Consider the following 21,953-nt stretch of genomic DNA (forward strand, 5'->3'; position numbering starts at 1 on the left):
ATAAGATGTGTACAGATACAAGATGAACTATATTTGATTGACTAATATGGAAAGTCCTTGTTAGCGGGGTTAGCTGTTGATTTCTGATTAGTTAAGCTTAAGTCTCCTCTGACTGTTGATGCTGAATTGAATTTGCTGAGGTGGGAACCCTAGGTTCAGGAGCTACCAGGGCTGGGGCTGCTATGGGGTGCCTGCTTTGCATGCCCAAGGTCTGAGAACACAAGGAAGAACCTGAAATGCATGCTGCTAAATGAAAGAAGCCAGTCTGATAAAATTGAAGACTGCTGTCCCAGCTACATGACATTTCAGAAAAGACAAAACTGTGGAGACAAGAAAACTTTGAACAATTGGGGCCAACAAGATAACCCAGTAGGTAGAGGTGCTTGCTGCTAAGTCTGACAACCTGAATTCTATCCCCATAACCCATGTAAAGGTGAAAGGAGAGGACCAACTTCACAGTTGTTCTCTGACCCCCCCCCATGTGCCATGGCGCATGCATACCAAAATTACACATATTGCATACACAGTAATAAATAAACAAATACTTTCTAAGGTTGATAATTGCCGGGGAAGGGACAGGTAGATAGACCATGTACAGAGAACTTATAAGGCCAAGAGTCTATCCTGTAGGATGCCATTCGGGTGGATTTGTTACACATTTGTGCAGACAGGCCAAGAGAATACTCACTCCAAGAGAGAGCCCTGGTGTAAACTTGTCAGTGTTGGTTGTGTGTCATAAATGCCCTGCCCTGGTGTGGAATGATGATTGTGTGGGACAGTGTGTGTGGACTGAAAGGTGTGTAGGAACTCTGTGCTTTCTGCTCAGCTTTTCTGTGAATCCAAAACTGCTATAAAACTAAGTGGAGTGGAGTGATATATTTACATAATCTCAGCGCTCCAGAGGTGAAGGCAAGAGGATAAATTCAAGGTCAGATTCAACTACATAGGAAGTTTGATGCCAACCTGGGTGACATGACATATTTCCCCATCAAGAAAGAAAGGAAGGGAGGTGAGAGAGAGGGAAGGAGGGAGGGAGACAGGGAGGAAGGAAGGAAGGAAGGAAGGAAGGAAGGAAGGAAGGAAGGAAGGAAGGAAGGAAGGAAGGATGGAAGGAAGGAAGGAGGAGGGCAGTTAGGGGTGTAGCTCAGATGGTAGAGTGCCTGCCTAGCATACACAAAGCCCTGGGTTCAGCCCCTGCACTACACAGACCAGACACTGGCACATTCCTATAATCTAAGCACTTATGAAATAGAAATAAGAGGATCAGCCGGGCGGTGGTGGCGCACGCCTTTAATCCCAGCACTCGGGAGGCAGAGGCAGGTGGATCTCTGTGAGTTCGAGGCCAGGCTAGACTGACAGCCTCCAAAACAATACAGAGAAACCCTGTTTTGTAAAAAAAAAAAACAAAAAACAAAAAAAAAAGAGGATCAGAAGTTCAAGGTCTTCTAGGCTACATTGTTTGAGGCCAGACTGAAATCTATAATGTCCCTCTCTCAAAGGAAAAAAAAAAAAGCCTGTGTTTTAAAAGACCTGGGGAAGTAGCAAAAGAAGTTTGGGAAGATGAGAGAGAAGAACACTGTCTCAGGGCAAGAAGAGAGTGCAGGGAAGGGAAGCCATTTGAGGATCCTCATGTAGGTGACAAGGTCTGTATCCAAAGGACATGCTTCCTTAGTCCCTCCTCTAAAACCCAGGAATACCTTCCGGTAATACCACCCCTCCCTCTCATGACAGATCCTCAGCAGACTCTTGCTTCTCCAGGGATCCTCTTAGGGGTTCTCAGGCTGCAGTCAGTCAGCCATGTGGTACAGATTTCCTACGAGCAGCACCTCATCAGCAAGGCGTTTCTACCACTCGGGAGCCTGTTCTCAGTGGCACTATAGACCAGGATACATTGGAAGCTGACTAAAGACCCTGCAGAGGTACAGACAGCAGGCAAAGCTCTGAGCTGTCTTAGTGCAGAGATCTCACTAGAAGCAAGGGAAGCAGGAAGTAAATTCACACAATGTAAAGTCCTCAAACTTTGGAAAAAAGTCAACCTATTAAAAGAAAAAGGTGGATTATCCATTAATGCTACTGTTAATGGTTTGCCCTAAGAATGTTGATAGGAAATTCATCCTTCTTGAATAATACCAGGAGCTGGACTGTGACAGTATTGTTCTTTCTTCAATTAAAATTGCATGGAAAACTCAAAACTTATCATTTTTCTCCAGTGTCACTTCCCATTATAAAAATAGCTTTTAAAAAAATTAGCTTTTCTGTGGACTTGATGTCATGTGAAACAGAACTTGACATAATCTGAAGGACCAGACTATCTTTCCTGGTCTGCCATAGCAGAGACCTGCAGGCTTATTTGTTTCAGCTGTGTCTGAACCCCAAAGACCTAGGCATCTCCACCTCCCTCTCCATCAACCAGGAAGCCTCTGGTTTCATGATTACAGTTTTCAAATGTCTGCTCTGTCTCTTTGCTGTAGACTCAGGTGTAGAATACAGACAATCACCCTTCTTCTCTTTGGAGAGTCAGGGATACAGCAGCAATAAGGACATGAGAACTTCCTTGCTAAGCTGCTGGTTGGTAGGGAGGCAGAGAGAGTGAATGTGTTGTAGCCATGTGGCGGTGGGAGTGACCAGGAAAGATGTCCTGGAGGTCATGAGAGTTGAGTAGGTATGAATTAGACAATGGAAAGGTGTCAACAGAGTGACTTAGGGAGTGTCTAGGATGGAGCAAGACTCCATTGACTGCAAGAAACAGTCCAGAGAAACAGAAAAAGCCCCCAAAGCACAGGAAAGTATGTGGATAGTGGAAGAGGTGCATCAGAAGAGAAGCCACGCACTCGGAGATGCTTCATCCCAGCTTTGTAGATTTGTGGCCTTGCTCCGAGTTGGCTGGGAGGAGAGCTGACTTGTGGGAAGCTAGTGTAATGCTACCAGAAAGCCCCGCCTTTCTGAATGGAGAACTGGGCGGTCTGTGATTCTTCCCTTCTCCTATCACAACTGTTTTAAAACTGGGATCAGGTCGCAGCCCTTGGGGCTGTGGCTTTAAGATAACCTCTGTCTTTCCCACCAAGGAAATAGGAAAGGAACCCCTATGAAGTAGAATGTGTAGGAGAAATCCAGGAGGGGGAAAGGTGGGAGAAGAGGATCATCAAATTCTCTTTATTAACCACAGAATTACAGCCTCCATCTCTCCATGTGTTTAGGACAGGCCCAAAGATGCAAAAGTCTTGAGAACCAAAGTAAGATTGATACTGCCACTAAAACCTCAGTGGACCTCCATCATGGGACTGAAAACTAACCTAATCTGACCTAATAGAGCACACACTTCTTCTACATATTCTGAGAGTCAAAGAGCATATCACAGAGGAAATTAGAAAATACTTTGAATTCATATTAATTTGTATGGTGCTCAGCTAAAGCTGTGCTTACAGATAAATTTATACCATTCTAAGCTTGTTTTTTTTTTTTTAAGAAGGCCTTGAAGCCGGGTGGTGGTGGCGCATGCCTTTAATCCCAGCACTCGGGAGTTCGAGGCTGGGCTGGACCGACTGCCTCGAAAACAATACAGAGAAACCCTGTCTCGTAAAAACCAAAATAAAATAAAATAAAATAAAATAAAGAAGGCCTTGAATCATTGACAGCCCTCATCTTAATAAACCAAAAGATAGACAAAGGAGAGAAAATTAAACCCAAAACTAGCGAGAAAGTAAACAATAAACGGGGAGGGGGGGGAGAGGAGACACCAAGATTTAGGACACAAAAACAATACTAAAAATAAATAAAAGAAACCAAATTCTTTGCAAGCATCTGAGGTGGACTCAGACAAAGAAGATACACACTACAAATGCCAGGCACACAGGTGGAGGCATCACTACAGACCCTACAAATATTAAAAGGCAAATGTTAGAACTTGAGGAGCTCAGTCCCTGAACCAATGTGATGGAGACAGCACCAGCCCCACAAGTTGTCTTCTGACCTCCACATATGAATATGATATTCATGCACCGTGCCCAGTCATTTTTTAAAGAGAGAATTGTGTGTTCATAACTTCAGTGGCTTTGATTAAATATCTGAACTCCAAGGACACACTCAAAGCTCATACAAAAAAAAAAAAGGTGAAAAACTGAATAGCCCCAGTTCTACTAACAAATGTGAATTGGGAGTCAAAGACCTTTTAACAAAGAAAATTTTAACAACACATGTATTTGTGGAAAAAATTTTATGAGACATTTAAGGGAAAAGTTATGCTAATTATATATTTGAAGATGAGGCACGGCACATAGTTTTGGAAGGCAGGATTATTTTAATATCAAAACCTGACAAAAAACGTTGTATAAAAATAGCAGATCAGTGCCTGACACAAGTTGGTAGCACAACCTTGAAATCTCATTCCTCAGAACCTAGAGGCAGGAAGGTCAGGAGTTCAAGACCAATTTCAGCTACATAGTGAGTTTGAGGCCAGCCTAGGCTACATGAAAGCCCATTCTCAGTTTCTGAGATACCAGTATACAGTCTATTGACCCTGCTTTGACAGAGCAAAACTACTCACCTGGTATCCAGAGAGAGAAAAAGTAAGAGGAAGAGACCAAGGTCTAATAGTATCCTTCAAGGATATTCTGATTTCTGCCTTCTAAAAGTGACCCTTGGGAGGACAAGCTTTGACCCATGGGCTATTGGAAAATACTCAAGTCCAAAGTACAGTGTACTTCTTGACCACATGGAGTTTATGTGTCTTAGATTTGAGAGGCCAGGAATAGGGCCTACACAGTGGGGGAACTCCAGTAATTCAGTGTGCCTGAAGCAGGATGGGAGATGGAGCTGTGGAAGGAAAGAGTGGGGGACCAGAAGTAGCTGATACTGCCGGAGAGTCCTGCCTCTCTAGCCACCTCCCTCTGCTGCCCCTGCTTGTTTCCAGAATCATGCCAGGACAAACAAACTGGAGCAAATGACAGCGCACAGTGTGCAAAAACATCACAGACTGGTTATTTACATTTCTGGAGGTCAGAAGTTCAAGACATGTCTCCAAGAGTTGAAGCCAGGGTCTAGCAAGGCCATGTAATCTTGAGGGGCCCTAAGGGAAGTCTTTTAACTTTCCCCCAGCTTGTGGGGGTGGTACACTTTCAAACATGGCCCTGCGTCCCCTTCAAGGCCATGGGGTAGCATGTTTAAGTCTGTCTAACTCTCACCAAGTCCCATGTCTCCCTCTTTGACTTATAAAGACCTGTGATCATATGAGGCCCAGTGGATAATCCATGACAACATACCTATCTTAATTCAGCTGGTCAACAACTGCTACTTTAATTCCTCTGTGTCTTGTAACATAGCTTGTTCACAGAGTCCAGGGATTAGGACATTGGGGGAAAGTCATATTCTGCTACCGTACCCTGGGAACCAGATAAGATATTACATGTCAGCTATGTTGCCAGGCAACCTACTTACAGTAAAAATGGGTCCTGGTTGGTAAATAACACTCAGCCCTGGAGCAGCTGGAAATGAACCTCAAACACTAGATATAGATATCACTTTGACTTTTTTGTCCTGTGTTTGTTTGGCATCTGTATGAGACTAGCTATTATTGGCTCAGGAGATGCCACAATGTAAATTGAATGACTGGAACCTAAGCTATAAAATATATCAAAGTTCCCTGTCATAGCATTTAATTTGGACAGTGACTGGAGTAGCTGAGAAACCATGCTCCTATGAGGACATCTGGGGACAGTGTATCCACTCAGATCCAGGTTGCCTGGGTGAGGTGACACCTATTTACCTGTAGTTTCCTTTAGGGGTGACAATATTCAGCTGAGTCTCATGATGACTGAGAAAGAGTAACATTGGTCATATGACACTAACATACCCTTTTAGATGTCCTTGAGAACAAATAAAGCTATGCTCCACGGAGTGGAGAGGGACTCAAAATCTCCCACTCCTAGCTGAGGAGTTTCTGGCCTCTGGGAGAGGGAGAGTCAGTTTTCTTTAAGGGTGTGGTCCCTGGTAGATACGCCGGGTTCCAGTGGGTTGTCCCCCGGGAGTATATGGGCAACACAAACCGGACTTGGTGGGCCATTGAAAAAGAGAGATGAAGTGGGGCTGGAGTGGGTGTTGGGAGGTGGATCTGAAAGAAATTAGGGGGAGGAGTGGAGGTGAATAGCATCAAAATACATTGTATAAATGTATGAAATAAAAAAGTTAGCATTTTAAAAGCAATGTAGAAATTAAACAACTATGGTAAAAGTTAAGCAATTGTTAAAGTTAGTTGACGATACAAGGTTGTTTGGTCTCCAGTTCTTTCTACTTTGCTACATTTGAAACACAAAAAAAAGAATCTCTAGGTGTGGAAAACTTCTCACCCAATCTCTCTCTCTCTCTCTCTCTCTCTCTCTCTCTCTCTCTCTCTCTCTCTCTCTCTCTCTCTCTCTCTCTCTCTCTCTCTCATTGAGACAAGGTATTACTAAGCAGCCCAGCTAGCCTCAAACTCAGCATCCTCCTGCCCCCAGCCTCCCCAACTGCTGAGATGACAAGTGTGTGCCCCCACATTGGGCAGCTGGCAACCCTGCCTTTTCCTTCTGCGGTAGTTATAATTTTGGATGCATTCACAGCTCCCTTCCTTTTCAATCCTGTATCACAGATAGTGTGGCATCCCTTGTTGGCCACTGTAAGGTATTTACTCAATGTGTGACATCCTTGTGACACTCGAATCCAACTTATCCACGAGCTGTATTGGAAGAAGCTTGAGTGCAGACCCTCCTCTACTTGGGACGGGTTGTGTCCTAGCTGTGGCTAAGAGGCTGTGCACTCAATATCCATCCTCGGACATTGTTCAGCAGCACGGCACAAGACATCATTGCCTGTGACCCTTGGTCCTGTGTGACTGTACTCACTGCTGCTGCCCATGCTGGGGTGTTTTTTTTTCAGCACTGGGGATCTTACCCAGAGTCTTGAACATGCCAGACAAGGACTCTTCCTCTGAGCTACACCTCCAGCCCATGTTCATGTCTTATTGCTTATCACTGACTGGATAAAAGGTTCCAATTCAAAAGTTGTTTGTATGAGTGTGGACCATGGGAATCCAAGGCTCAATATGTGATGTCTCTGAATGTAGGGAAAACCTCCATCCCACTTTTGTCCACAAGGACTGCTTGTGGCTGGTCTGCAACAGAATCTTATGGGGAAGGTGGCATCTTCCTTATGTCGCTGCTTGCAGCCCCTTCCCCTAGAATCCAACAGGAGTCTGTGTCTGTGCAATAGACACCATACAGTCCCAGAAGCAGTAACGGCTGATCACTCAGGGCTCCGCATGTTAGATTTCCCCCATATAAAAGAGTCCCTGCCCCAGTCACAAGCCTTGTTTGTTCTCCATAATATAACCCTAACTCTGGGCACTTCCGAATCAGTGTTTCCATGTCTCAGTACACTGGCCTCTATTGAAATGCCACACCGGCTCATGAAGGGCAATGCTACAATGACAAAGAGACTCTGGCCTGGCGTTGGTGGCACATGCCTTTAATCCCAGCACTTGGAGGCAGAGGCAGGCAGATCTCTGTGAGTTCAAAGCCAGCCTGGTCTACCAATCGAGTTCCAGGACAGAGTCCAAAACAATACAGAGGAACCCTGTCTCCAAAAAGAGAGAGAGAGAGAGAGAGAGAGAGAGAGAGAGAGAGAGAGAGAGAGAGAGAGAGAGAGAGAGAGAGAGAGAGATTTTGAGGATGGGACTTGAAGCAGATGGGAGCGTCTTCTCTGACAAGTTGACCCCTCGGTGAGGAGCCAGGCTGACAGAAAGGTCAATGGTCTGCAAAGCCTCTCCTTCCTTCCTTCCTTCCTTCCTTCCTTTCTTCTTTCCTTCCTTCCTTTCTTCCTGTCTTTCCCATCATTTTCCTGGGTCTGTGGTTCTCCAACTGTCAGCACCATCACCTGGAAAGATTATTTTTAAGTGAGGAAAGATATGTTTTGGTTTACAGTTTCAGAGCTTTCAGCACAGTGGTCAGGAATGCATGGCAAAACAGCTCTCTTCATGGCTGTAAGAGAGCATGGCAGAAACTGTGCACATCATAGACCATAATGCTGAACATCTGCTTTTCTACCATACCTCAAGGGATGCTGATATTGCTGGACCAGGGACTGACTGCTATGCATTTGTTCTACCTTGGCACTAGGGACACAGGAAACAGTAAAATGGGTCCTTGGGCTGGAGAGATGGCTCAGCAGTTAAGCACACTACATGCTTATCCAAAGGACCTGGCTTCAATTCCTAGCACTCACATATCATCTCACAGTCATCTGGAATTCCAGTTTCAGGTAGATTCGATGTCCTCTTCTGGTCTGCATGGGCACCAAGCACACGAGCGGCACACAGACATACATGTGGGCAAATCATCTCTATACTTAATAAAAATAAATGAATCAGAGTCTTTGACTTTAGTGGTTCATGTGTACTGATAGTCAAGTGGTAAATATTCAGTGATCTCATGATGTAGCTATAACATCTTTTAGAAATCAACCCCCCCACACACACACAGAGTATAGGGATATTACTTTTGAAAACATTGTAGCAAAATACAATGCCATTAAAAAGCAACTTTCTCCAACACAGCCAGAGACCAAAGGAGGCCAAATCCCTTCACTCTCAAATACTTGTCACAATTGAAGAAATGGTGATGAGGGGCTGGAGGGATGGCTCAGCAGTTAAGAGGCTTAAGAGCACTCACTGCCTTTGCAGAGGACCTGAGTTTGGTTCCCAGCACCTACAGAGCAGCTCACAGCCATCTGTAACTCCAGTTACAGGGGACCCCACACCCACTTCTGGCCTTCTCCAGGTCCTGCACACACAAAGTACACAGAACTCATGCAGGCGTATACATATACATATAAAATGATGCGAATATTTAAAAAGAAATGGTAAGACACAAGGACAGGGTCCTAAAGCCTCGCCAGGACCTGAGCACACCAGTGGGGTGATGTGGGAAACACTTTCCAAGTGTTGGCTGGAAGATGAAGAGCAGATGCCAAGTGAATGAGGAACGGTTAGTCTAGACTTTTTCTCTGAGGTGTTGTCTCTCAAAAAGTGAGCAGAATTCATCAAAATAGCTGGAAAGGTGCCCAAAAAGCCAACGGTACTGTGATAGTGATGTCCCCAAGGACCATGTCACTTTGCAGCTCTCTCAGTGTCTTCTGGGAAGAGCCTTCACCTCAGGCTCACTTAACAGCCATCTCTGTACCAAACTGTCACAGTGTCACAGTCTATGTTCAAGAAAAAGCTAACCTTCTTCATTGGTATGCATGCATAGGCACACCCTTAGCAGGGTTAGGTTCCAGTGTGGTCTATGATTTTGGGTATCCACTGTGTGAATATGCACCCACACCTTTTCCCATTTTCCCCCTTGGTCTTTTCTTTTTGTTTGTTTTCACACAAAGTGCCCATCTATTTCTCTACCATCTATCTCTCAAGATGGCCTGTTGCATGTAATCCCTGTTTCAGCCTCTCAAGTACTGAGATAACAGGCAGGCATGACTAGCTCACTTTTTTTTTTTTTTTTACGAGACAGGGTTTCTCTGTATTGTTTTGGAGGCTGTCGGTCCAGCCCGGCCTCGAATTCACAGAGATCCGCCTGCCTCTGCCTCCCCAGTGCTGGGATTAAAGGCGCGTTCCACCACCCACCCGGCTACTCACTTTTTTTGAATGTATTTATTTTTATTCCATGTGTATGAGGTTTGTCTGCACTTATTTATGTGCACCATTTGCATGCTTGGTGCCTGCAGAGGCCAGAGGAGGATATCGGATCCCATAGAACTGAACTTTCAGACTGTTGTAAGCAGCAATGTGGGTGCTTGGAACTAAACTCAAGTCCTCTGCAGCAGCAGCCAGTGTTCTTTACCTCTGATCCTCACATATATTTTATGGTAAGAAAAAACATGTGATGTATGAAGATACCACAGCAAAACCTATTCATCTCTACAACTGATAGCTGTCCGTCACTATAATTAAAAAGAAGAAAACTCCTGCAAACTCTTTCTTCTTGGGATGATAGATTGGCAAGACGAAAGGGCAGGACGGCTGGGCACACTGGTTGTGCCCAAAGTGGTGTTGTCTGGCAAGGCTCAGGGTGGTGGCCTTGCCTTGAGTTGTGTCCCAGATGTTCCATGTCATCTTCATCCTTTAGCTCACTGTCATTCCCCAAGGCTGGTATGAGAGTCCCTGGGCTAACAGACAAAGCCACTGAGCTTGGCCAGGACAACTGAGGGAGCCTATGAAGACCCTGGGGGCAACATACATCTGTTTGTGTTTTCAGGAGAACCCTGAATCGACCTGTCTTCCAACAGCTAACTGCTACTGCCACCAGTATCCCCTGCCTAGACCTGTCCCTGGACCACCTCTCAGCAGGTAAGAATGGTCTCTACAGAGCAGAAAGGTGAGAGTCAGGAAGCAGAGTCCCCATGGTGACAGAAGTTCCTCATACCATCCCTGTCAGTCCTAGACTTCCTCTCCCCGAGGGACACTATTCACCAAGGCAGACGAAGGTGTGACGATTCTCACCATTCTGGAAACCCTTTCCCTGTCCTGGGTCAGGTCATATCAACAGCCCTGGGATGAAACCGCCTCATCCCAGCTCCCATCCTAAGTTGGCACTTGCTGACAACAGTGCTGGGTACCACTGATGGAGCCTGCCAGTGGTCACTACATGATGTGTCAGTATAAATATGCCTATGTGTCCAAGGAAACTGACCTTGAGGTCCCAGGGTGGCCCTGAACAATTGGCTTAGTTTTCCTTTTGCCTCACCTTCCTGGAGGCCAGGCACCCAGTCAGTGTCCCCTGGTGGCAACGTGAAAGTCTAGCTTTGTCACCACCCCTCTCAGCAAGTTTGCCATTACCTTCTTCATCAGGGCAGCTGTGACTACTCACAAGGCTGTAATGCCCTCATAGGAGGAGGGGAAGCTGTCATCAGGCTGCACCTGAGCCACTCCCCCAAGGCTGAGTGTAATTCTGCCCCAGCTGTCTGTGGTCTCTGAAGAGCTAGGGAAGGTAGATGGGTGGTAGGTTAACTGAAAAGGAACTCCGTCTGCATCCATGTTGGGATGGGACTGTTCAGTGATACAGCTGTTTGGAGGTCACCAGCAGTCTAGTAAGCAACCCCTCAGTTGCTCGGTAAGCAAGCCCAGTAAACTAACTGGTTCACCGTGCTGGACTGTAGTGGGATTCTTACTTTGTCCGGTGTTGGGGAAAACACTGTCTCTCCAGGAAAAGCCCATGTCCCACCCCACCTCCCTTTGTCTCTAGTCCATTTCTTCTTACTCGTTTGGGTCTTGGAGAAGCAGCTAGTGGACTCCGAAAAGTGTCAATCAAGAGGAGCCTAAAAGACCTCTGGGTGAGTTGGTGACGAGGACAACTCCAAAGCCTCCCTCTTGGTCCCCCTTTCAATGTTCTTCTGTCTCTAGCTCCAGTTAGCGAAAGCTGTTTCCTTCCACATTTCCAGCCATCTCAAGTGGCTTGCCCACCACTGCCTCAGTCCTTCCCTGCCCTCTCTCCAAGGCCAGGCAAGGGATCCCCTGCCCAAGGGGTGCATTGGTCCTGGAGAGCAGGACAGACCAAGGCTGGGGCTGGCTAGGAGGTCTCTGGAATTCAAATTCCCAGTTACTTGTGGCTCTCCCCCTTTCTGGAAGGTTTCCAATCAAGAGATGAAACCACACCTGCTGAACTCTGCTTTGAGCAGATGACCTAGCTAATACCAAAAAACCTTGTCTTTTTTAAAATTTTTTTTATTTTTAAATTTAAATTAGAAACAAGGTTGCTTCCCATGTCAATCCCAGGTCCCTCTCCTTTTCCCTCCCCTCCTCCCATGCCCTCCCACCAGCCCCCCCCCCAGTACCCCTTCATTTCCCAGGGAGGGTAAAGCCCTCCATGGGGTGTCCATAGTCTGTCGTTTAACCAGGGCAGGGCCTAGACCCTCTCCCAAGAGTCCAGGGTAAGAGTGCATCTCTCATTGTTGGATGGGAGCCCAATGTCCATTTGTATGTGAGGAATACATACTAATCTACTACCAATAGATTACCTAGGCCTCCTCACTGATGCCCACATTCAGGGGGTCTTGATCAGTCCCATGCTGGATTCCCAGCCATCAGTCTGGGATTCAAAAGCTAACCCTTGTCAGGTCAGCTATTTCTGGGGGTTAAACCAGCCCAGTCGTAGCCCCTTTGCTCATCAGTCCTCCCTCTCTGTCACTGTGTTCCTTGAGTTCAGCTCAGTGTTTAGCTGTGGGAGTCTGCCTCTGCTTCCATCAGCCATTGAATGAGGTTTTGTTTCCCAGACTCTCTGGCAGTAAGATTGTAGGCTGGCACTCCCCAGATCTATGTCTAAAATCCATATATGAGAGAGTACATATCATGCTTCTCTTTTTGTGACTGGGTTACCTTACTCAGGATGGTTTCTTCTAGTGCCATCCATTTGCCTGCAAATTTCAGGATTCCATTGTTATTTTCTGCTGAATAGTACTCCATTGTGTAAATATTCCACTCCTAGGCATATATCCAAAAGATGCACATTCATACATCAAGGACATCTGTTCCACTATGTTCATAGCAGCATTATTTGTGATAGCCAGAACCTGGAAGCAACCTAGATACCCCTCAACTGAAGAGTGGATAGAGAAAATGTGATACATTTACACAAAAACCTTGTCTTTAAAAAAATGCCTGTGAGCAAATGCCATTGCATGGAGGGAGGAGACATGCCAGACCTCGGTGTCTCCACTGTCTCCCCAAGGGTGATGGGCACTCGGTGATCCCAGCCTTGGTCTCTGCCTCACTCCTAACCCAGGGGGCCACTGTCCTTTATATTTGTGTTTGCTTGACTTCAGCTATACACTGTGATCATTAGTCTCCCTCAAGCAGTTTCTCCTTGCATGGGTGACAGAGACTCAGGGGACAGCTAGCACTGTAATGTCTTGTCTTGGCCATGTGGTCTAGATGTGTGTCAGGGCAGGGGGACTTTCTTCTTCCTTCTACAAGAACAAATCTGGTTGCGGGAGAGGGTAGGATCTGCAGATGGTGGGACATAGGAAGACTGGGAAGGGGTCCACCTTTCCCTGGGCAGCAACACTCTAACCCTCTCCCCATGGTTACTTGCAGGGAGCACAGAATGAAGGAAGGCATGTCTAACAACAGCACCACCAGCATCTCCCAGGCCAGGAAAGCTGTGGAGCAACTGAAGATGGAAGCCGGCATGGACAGAGTGAAGGTAAACTCACCCAGCATGTTCTTCCTGGTTCCAGAGTGGCCTGGTGAGGCTCAGTCCCCCTGCAGAGCAACAGTCTCAGTGGGTGTGTGTTTGTTCCAGAGCTCTGAGCCTGCTATGATGCAGTGTGTGAAGTTCCATAAGGAAGTGTCAACAATAGACCATCCTTCCCGCCAGCTGTATTTAACCGTTGTCCTACGATAGGGTGGAAGAGAAGGGTCGGACCATGGGCTTGACCACATTGTGTCTCCCCAGTGCTGTGACAGAGGTTAGATGGCAACACAATTTTGAACATGTGCAGCTGTAGGTGACTCATTGAATCAAACCTGTGTGTATTAAGATTCCCTTGGGGGAAGTGAAGGGAAGTGCCTGCCACCTCCCTCCATGGGAGTTTCCAGTCCCTTCCCTGGTTTTCACTGGTGCACACAGAGATGAACTGGAGGCTTGGCAGTGTGTGGCCCTGAAATACAGCCCGCTCATGGCTGTAATAGGGTTAGGACACCCCTCCCGGAGGAATGATACCAGGGAACTGGAGTCCACCGTGGTCTTCGAGGACCAAATGCAAGGGTCTTGCCCAAACGTCTGGTGTATGAGTTGCTGGTGACAACAACCTGAGGAAAGCAAACTAAGGGAGAAAGCCCCCCCCCTTGGTTTGAGGATACAGTCCATCTCAAGGGGAAGATGTGGTGTGACAGTGGCTGCAGCTGGGTGGGAGATGAGGCAGTGGGTGACGTGGCATCCCGTCAGGAAGCAGAGAGGTGATGCTAGTGCTCAGCCTATTTCCTCCTTTTTGTGTAGCTCAGGATCCCTGTTTGTGGGCTGGTGCAGCAGGTCTCCTCAGTTAAAGCTCTCTGGAAACTCCCCACAACCACGCTCAGAGGTGTATCTCCTAGATGATCCTAAACCCAGTCACAATGACATCAGCCATCATCACTTTGAGGTACAAAATTCCTAAAGCCTTCAACCCTTCCCTTAAACACTCTGGAGATCAGAGAAATGGTGGAGAAGCAACCAATGACCTCTCTCTCTCTCTTGATCCAAAAAGTGAGGAGAATCTTTCTAAGCCCCACCCTACTATTTCCTGTGTCTCTCTATATGCCCTGGTCCTCCAGAACCTCTGTAGCTAATTTTGGTCAGCTAGTGGGTAGCTCTGCCCTCTGATTCAAAGCAAATTTTATTGGTAGTCTTGGGAGTGTCAGTGTGATCAAAATATCCCATGACACTTCCCACTCTAGAGTGCGGCTCAGCAGCCTGAGCTTCCCTTTGCAAGCAGAGTGCCTCTCCCCTTGCAGCTCATGACCTGTGCTATCTGCTCATGGCACGTGCTATCCTGGCGGACAGGAAATGTACACAGAACTTGATGTAAATGCATATGGGATAAGGCAAGAGTGTGGAGTTGTGCACAGAGCTGTCATTGGAGCGCCAGCATCTTGCATGTACCAACACCAGCTGTGCTATCATTTGGGTCTCATGTCCCCCAAAGTGTTAAAGGTTTGGACCTCAGTGTAGCACTACTGTTAAAAGTTTTAAGAGGTAGGGGCTGCTGGGAGGTTTTACATCACAGGGGGTTGTGGAACTCTGGTCAATGCTTTTTTAATATTTTATTTATTATTATTTTATTTGTGATGTGCTGTGTGCTTTGTGTGCAGTGTGTGTGTGTGTGTGTATGTGTGTAGTGTGTATGTGCATGTGTGTGTGATGTGTGGGGGTAGCATGCCACAGTGTGTGTGTTTGTGTTTGTGTATGATGTGTGAGGTAGCATGCCACAGTGTATGTACGTGTGTGTGTGTGTGTGTGTGTGTGTGTGTGTGTGGGTGTGGGTGTGGGTGTGGGTGTAGTCACATCTGTAGCCATATCTCTCCTAGCTTTTACATGAATTCTGAGGCTCTAACCCAGGATCGGGCTTACTTCAGACATCTTTACCTGCCGAGCCATCTTGGTGGGCTGCAGGTCTCTTCTCTTTGTGGTTGATTTGCTTTAGTTTTTTCACTTGGTAACCTACACTGTCTTTGAATTCATTCTGTAGCCCAGGTTGTCCTTGAACTCACTCACAGTGAGCTTCCTGCCTGACCAAATGCTGGCTGGCTGTATGAGCATACACCATCAGGCCAGCTTCGTCTCTTCTCTCATGGGTCATGGCCACAAGGTGAATGCTCTCTCTGCCAGGTGCTGCCACCATCATGTGCTCTCCCCTCACGCTGTGAGCTGTTTGCCTCAGATACTTGTTACAGCAGCAGAAGCTGCCAACCACAAACAGCCAATCAGATGTCAGCCCTGGGAGTGCAGGCCAGAGAAGGGAGTGAGGTTAGCTCCCAGAGAACAATTGGAAGCAGGGGTTCTGGAGTCTGAATGGAATTTCAGAGGCCTCCTGCAGACAAGCAGTGCCCAGCTTTGCAAAGACAGGAAACTTCCACCCGGGGAGGACACGGTGAGAACATCGCTGAGCAAGGCTCTGCACAGCGGGGCTGCGGCTTCAGTGTGAGCAAATGTCTCCACCATAGTGAGCAGAGATGTGGGCTGGCCTCAGGCCAGTAGCTGAATTTGGAAAAACCACCTGCTGAGCCGCTCCGCAGAGGGTACTTCAGGCACAAACACAGCTCACAGAGCCACAAGGAATGACAAGTGTCTGAGGTGAACGGCCTGTGGCTGCGGATCTTGTTGTTAGGAACAGGGAGGCAGCTGCAGCTGGAGCTGGCCAGAGCCCTGAGGTGGTGGGAGAGTCAACAGAGTATGGGAAGAGAGCATGGGGCACCGGGCAGACAAAGAAAAGAAACCAAGCCGGGGCTAGGGGACAATGAGCACAGGTTAGCGTTCTGCCAGGCAGGGAAAGACATTTTCTGTGACAACAGATGATCTCCAACCACAGACAGAGTCCCAGAGATTTGTGTGTTCCCGGGGATGGGCAAGTTCTCAGAGTCTTTTGGGCACATGTACAGACTCTAATGGGAGGAGAATCATAAATCATGCCAGAGGCATTGGGAAGGCAGTGTTGTGCTGCTGCTGTGGAGGAAGAAGCTAATCCTCCCTCTGGTGATGTCAGCACATGGAGTGGGCAAGAAACTAGCCTGTGTGGTTCAGAAGCAGAGTGTAGCATTCTCAGGGAGGAAATAGATAGACCTGGGCTGTCTGAGGAGAAGGATGCTCAAGTATGGGGTCTCATGTAGCCCAGGCTGGCCTCAAACTGGGTATGGAAAGGGTGACCTTAATTACCCAATCCTCTTACCTCCATGTCCCAAATGCTAGGGTGACAGGCATGCATGATCTTACATAGGTTTGTTGCGGTAAAATACATAGAATAATAATTTCCCATTAAACCATTTTTAAATAAATTGCAGTTTTCAAGATCAGGGATATTTTTAACATTATGAGCTACAACCACCTTCCATCTCCAAGAGCTTCATCTTCCCAACCAGGAAATTTTCCCCATTCACCCCTCCTCCAGTCCTAGAAACGCCATTCTACAGTCACTGTGAATTGAACTGTAGTAGAGACCTCTTCTAAGTGGATACATGTAATGGTTATCATGGGATGTGTAGTTTATTCACCTAGCACGGTATCCTTGGAGTTTTTCTATGCTGTACAATGCATCAGAACTGTAGGCAGATGTTTCTCTACTACCCACCAGTTCCCAAATAATTTTAATGGCTGAATAATGTTCCATTATGTATATCTAATATACAGACACACATGCACACACAGAGAAACACACAGAGAAAAGGGCATGCATGTACGCACGCACATACACACACACAGTGCTTGAACCAGTATCAAATTTCTTTATGAAAAGTGGTGCCAAGACTGGCACATGTTTCTGCTTGCTGACTTTTTCTGAGATCTGTCCCTTACTCCTTGCTATCCTCAGACCACATCATCTCCAGGTCAACCAGAAGCTGTGGTGGGCAGCCTGGTCCTACTGCTCAGGTCCGTGTCTCCCCCTCTTGCTCTCTGGGTGGCTTGAGAAGCCCAGCAAGTTGAATATTCCAGATGAATATGGTAGAGTGATTTATTTCTCTGTCAGCACATAGGATTGAGAATTATTTCTGGAACCAGTTTTGTGAATCAAGCTCATCCTTTTCTCTCTAAGAAGTCAAGAAGTCAAACTCTTAATGAAATAAATCTTTATCTTACACCAATATATTAAAAGTCATATTTATGGAACTGCCCCATTATGGCTATGATTTCATTGTGTGGCAAAAGCACAGACTCCATGAGCTAAGGGCTCAGACCAACAACAAACACTATTGCCCTTGTGGACACACACCAGCTCCCGGTGGGTGCTCTGTCTACCTGCGTTCTGTAAGACTTGCTTGCAAATTCAAGGGTTCCCAAGGGCACTCTTCCCCCAGGCTCTGCCACTCATAAATTAATTCATAGACCTCAGGAAATGTCTTCCTTATATATACCAGTTTGTTATCAAGATGACAATTCAGGAACCTCCTGATGAGATGCCCAGGACAAGTTGTGTCAGCTTCCAGGACTTGTATAAGAGTGACACTTCCCAGCCCGTGAATGTGTTCACCCCTCCAAGGATGATACAGTGGTTTCCTTATGGAGCCATGATTATTAATGCTTTGGTCATGCAGTCTCCAGCTCTCCCTCCATCCCTAGAGGTAAGAGGCAGGGCTGGAAGTTCTACTTCCAACCATAGCTGTCTTCCTGATGACCTGCCCTCTTCCTGAAGCTGTTCAGGGGTCCCCAGCTACCAGCCATCTCATTAGCATATCACTCATTAGAGTCCTGGGGTTTAGGAGCTATGTGTCAGGAACAAGGGACATACTCAATCTACGATAAAAGGCTGACTGTTCCTATGTCCTAAAACTGCGGTGTCTGAACTACCAGTTCCTCAATGTTGTACCCATGACCACTGGCATACCTAGCCCATCATTATATTTACCATTTCTCTCTTAGTACTCCCTTCCATGTGTCTGTATACCTACCTTCATCAGCAGCCTCATGAATATGCATCTGAAGAGTGTGCTCCACTCCCCCGAGAAGACCTGTTGCCATCGTGTTCAGAGTGGCACTGACTCTGGCCTCAGTATGCCATATGTCTGGCTCACCACAGAGGCATGTGTTTATGCCAAAAAGCCAGGACCTTCCTCCATGAAGAGATGTGCTGATGAGAAAAGTACCAGGTACCCTCAGAGAATATATATTAAACACATCTAACCATGGGTGGCCAGCACCTCCTCCAATGGCTAAATGAGGGCGCACTTGGCAGCCCAGATGCACAGCGGTCTGTCTGCACTGCTTCAGTAGACAAGGCAAGAGGCTCAGGAGACTCTTAAACTATCCTCAAGTGCACAGTTTTGAGTTGGCACCATTCCTTTAAAGAGTAAAAAAAAAACCAAAATGGACTTGTGTGAGCATTCTGCCAAAACAATGAGGGACCAGACTATAGCATAAAGAAGGCTAACAGCACTCATTTGACAAGTCTTTTTCTAGAAAACCAAGGAAACTTTAAGTGCCTCATACTCTCAAGCAAAGTAAAGCAAGTAAATCCAGAGGGGGAGCTCAAAGGGTGGAGAATATGAGCCAGGCATGGAGGTGCAGACCTGGAATCCCAGATCCTCAGAGGCTGAGACAACAAGACCACAAGGTCAAAGCCATCCTGTGCTACATAGAAATTTAATAGCAGTCTCAGTTATGAGACCTTGTCTCAAAAACTAAAAGGGAGGCTGGAAGATAGTACTTGCCAGTTTGAAGTTCTGAGTTCAGTCCTTGCTCCTGAATACAAAAAAAAAAAAAAAAAAAAAAAAAAACCAAGCAAACAAATGAACACAACAACGACAAAAAAAAAAAAAAAAAAAAAAACACTAGAAGGAACAGTGACTATAATGCCCTGTAGAAAACCAAATTAATAGCAAAGAGGTTAGGATGCAAGTTATAGAAAAAGGAAAAGCTAAAGTATCAGTTTGGAGATGATAAATTCAAGAATGCCCACACCCTACATTGCGTGGAGATGTTCCTGGCATAGAGAACTTGGGACAGGAAAGACTTCTCAGGGCTAGGTATGAAGGGCTCCCATTAAGTAGAGGAAGAGTCTGCCCATCCCAGCACCTTGCCACATCCAGCTGAGAGTTGGAAATGACAGATGCTGAGACACAAGCGTCTGGGAGGTCTCCTGATCTCGAAGAAGTAGAGAATCCTTTGCTAACACCACCCAGACAAAATAAAAACATGCCGGGCATGGTGGCACACACCTGTAACCTCAGCATTCAGGAAGTAGTGGCAGGAGGATCAAGAGTTCAAGGTGAGTGTAGGCTCCGAAAAACCCGGTCTCAAAACAAGAAAACAAACAGAAAGCAAGAATCAATTAAAGCAGCTTTTAGATGATAAAAAATAAAGAAGAAAACCCTTGTAGGTTACGGGTGTAAGTAGCCGCTTGGGAAAGTTGACCTAATTTTGATCACCTTCTTCATACATTGCGTGTAAGGTGCTTGAGTGTTCACAGTAGCTCTGAGACCTTGGTACCCCAGTGTCTCAGCTCACAGGCAAGAAAACTGAGCTCCAGAGGCACTGTGAGAGCTAAAAGACACAAGCCTGGAACTCAGGTTCTGGCCCCGATCACATGGAAGACAGACTCATGCTGGGCGCCCTCTTGAATCTCAGGTGGCAACCACAGAGAAATCACAATGGCTAGGGAGCCTCCACCCCTTGCCACATTCAGGGTGGCCTAAGCATAGTCTTGGTTATGCAGATACTTAAACTGACTGCATACACAGCCTGCTTTTCCTTAGAAAAATCATTTCATTGTGTAATTGAGTTTTTCTACAAGAGATCCAGGCGTGCTTAGTTTTGTGGATAAAGGGATTTGAGAGAGGCCATAGAGTTGTTGACTAGAGAGCCTGAGCCTGAGATTCTTCTTCTGGGAAGAGTGGTCACCACTGCTGCAAAGAAGGGTGGGTCATAGCCCTGTGCTCTCCTGATCTGAGGACCCCGTTCTCCACCTAGGGCTGCTGAAATGACCAAGATCATGGTCACTAGTCAGACCCTGGAACATGTGTGTCTGATAGGCAGAATGAATGGCGTGTGCTTGTATTGTAAGGTATTGTGGGAAAGGGAGAACATTTTCAGATCGAATTTAGAGAATGCGATGTTTTTCCATACTGGAACTCATTGAGACGATAATTCCTTTAATGAAAGAAAGGGTTCAGTGGCTGAGGAACAGAATGTGTAGTAAGTGTCCACTGTGTCCACTGTGGCTAGACTCTTAGGAGTGAACCAGTAGCTACAACTTCATTTCTGAGGTTCATTAACATATTTAAGCATAGTAAAACTATAAAAATACATACTTTAGTATTACTGGTGAATGAGAAACAATACATAAACTATAAAACAACAAAGAGTTCATAAAAATAAAAACAAAGATAGTAGAAGAACTTCCAAATGTGTATGCTTGTAAAAGTTAAGTGAGAAATCCAACTTAGGTTCTGTGGTGACTGTCTTTTGGCTGTCAACCTGACTATCTGGAATGAACTACAATCCAGAAATGGAGGACAGACCTGTGAGAGATTGTCTTGGTTTGGAGTGAATGAATCCACTTCTAGTCTGGACTTTGAGGCAGGAAGACACACACCTCTAATCCAGGCCAGAGATGGGGTCAGACACACCTTTAATCCTGGCCACACCTTCCTCCCTGCCTCTGCCTCCTGAGTGCTGGAATTACAGGTGTGTGCCACCACCTCCTGGCTGCAATAATTTTTTTAATTGAGAAAAATATACCAGCTATGTATAAGAGCTAGGTGAAGGAAACACAACAAAATAAAATTTAAATATCTGGATAAATGGAGATATGTCCCATGTTCATGGATGGGAAGACAGTATTATTACGATATCTTCCAAAGTTGGCCTGTAGATTCAATGCAATTGCAGTCAAAATCCCAGAAAGTTGTTTTGTGGGGAATTACAGTTCTAAAGTTTGTTTATACAGTAAGAGAAAAGACTCAGGGGAGTCTTATAGGTGGAGGAAAAGGAGGCTGTGGCAGGGTAGTGGAGGAAGAAGAGATGGAGGAGGACGGCTGCCTTCTGCTGCCTTATCACACAGCAATAGTAACCAAGTCAATGGGATGTTGGTGAAGATCTAGACGCACAGATCAGTAGACCAGAACACAGAAATGAACCCTCATAAATACAGTCAACAGATCGTTTGCAGAGAGCAAAGATCGTCTTTTCAACAAAAAGTATCAAATAGCTGATATCCACACACAGACATTAACTCTAGATGAGATAGGCAGAAACATGAAGACTCCGCTGTAAACCTAGGATCATTTAGGAGGAAGTCTGCTTGACCTTGGATTTGATTGTTTACACAGACCTAGCATAACCCAAGACAGTCAGATAAGCCATGCTTCACTGGGACTTGAAGCTTCTCAAAACACCCCCAGACAAGCTGCACTAGAAGACAATCTGTACAGTATATATACCTGATAAAACACATATCCAAAATATACAAAGAACTCTTAAAATCCAATAATTAGGAAACAGTCATATTTTTAGATAGGCAGAACTCAGGCAGGGTGCTGCACACCTATAACCCTAGCACTTGGGAAGGGGAAGCAGAAGGGTCAAGAGACCAAGATCTTCATCAGATGCATAGTGAGTTCAGGGCTAACCTGGGCTGCATGAGACTGTCTCAAAAAAGGCAAACAAAAAAGGGGACAAGACATATGAATGGATATCTCACCAAAGATGATCAATCCCCAGAACCCATGTTTTGCTTTTAGGTTATATATG

The 21,953-nt window shown here is 46.1% G+C and overlaps 1 protein-coding gene across 4 annotated transcripts in view; it reads left to right on the forward strand.

The window, feature by feature from the left end:
- The window catches only part of Gng4 (G protein subunit gamma 4), a 40,762-nt gene that overhangs the window by 8,267 nt on the left and 10,542 nt on the right, over positions 1-21,953 (forward strand). For 2 of the 4 annotated variants that reach the window (XM_040755615.1, XM_040755613.1), the window contains exons 2-3: positions 10,278-10,369; positions 13,112-13,220. In XM_040755615.1, the coding sequence (XP_040611549.1) occupies positions 13,122-13,220 (99 nt within the window). In that variant the 5' untranslated portion in view covers positions 10,278-10,369; positions 13,112-13,121. Of the gene's footprint in view, positions 1-10,277; positions 10,370-10,990; positions 11,133-11,264; positions 11,353-13,111; positions 13,221-21,953 lie in introns of those variants that run through there. The other 2 variants (XM_040755612.1, XM_040755614.1) reach the window with 2 other exon arrangements.

Source organism: Mesocricetus auratus, unplaced genomic scaffold, assembly GCF_017639785.1.
Source record: "Mesocricetus auratus isolate SY011 unplaced genomic scaffold, BCM_Maur_2.0 Super-Scaffold_100013, whole genome shotgun sequence".
In the NCBI taxonomy this organism is placed as follows: Eukaryota; Metazoa; Chordata; class Mammalia; order Rodentia; family Cricetidae; genus Mesocricetus; species Mesocricetus auratus.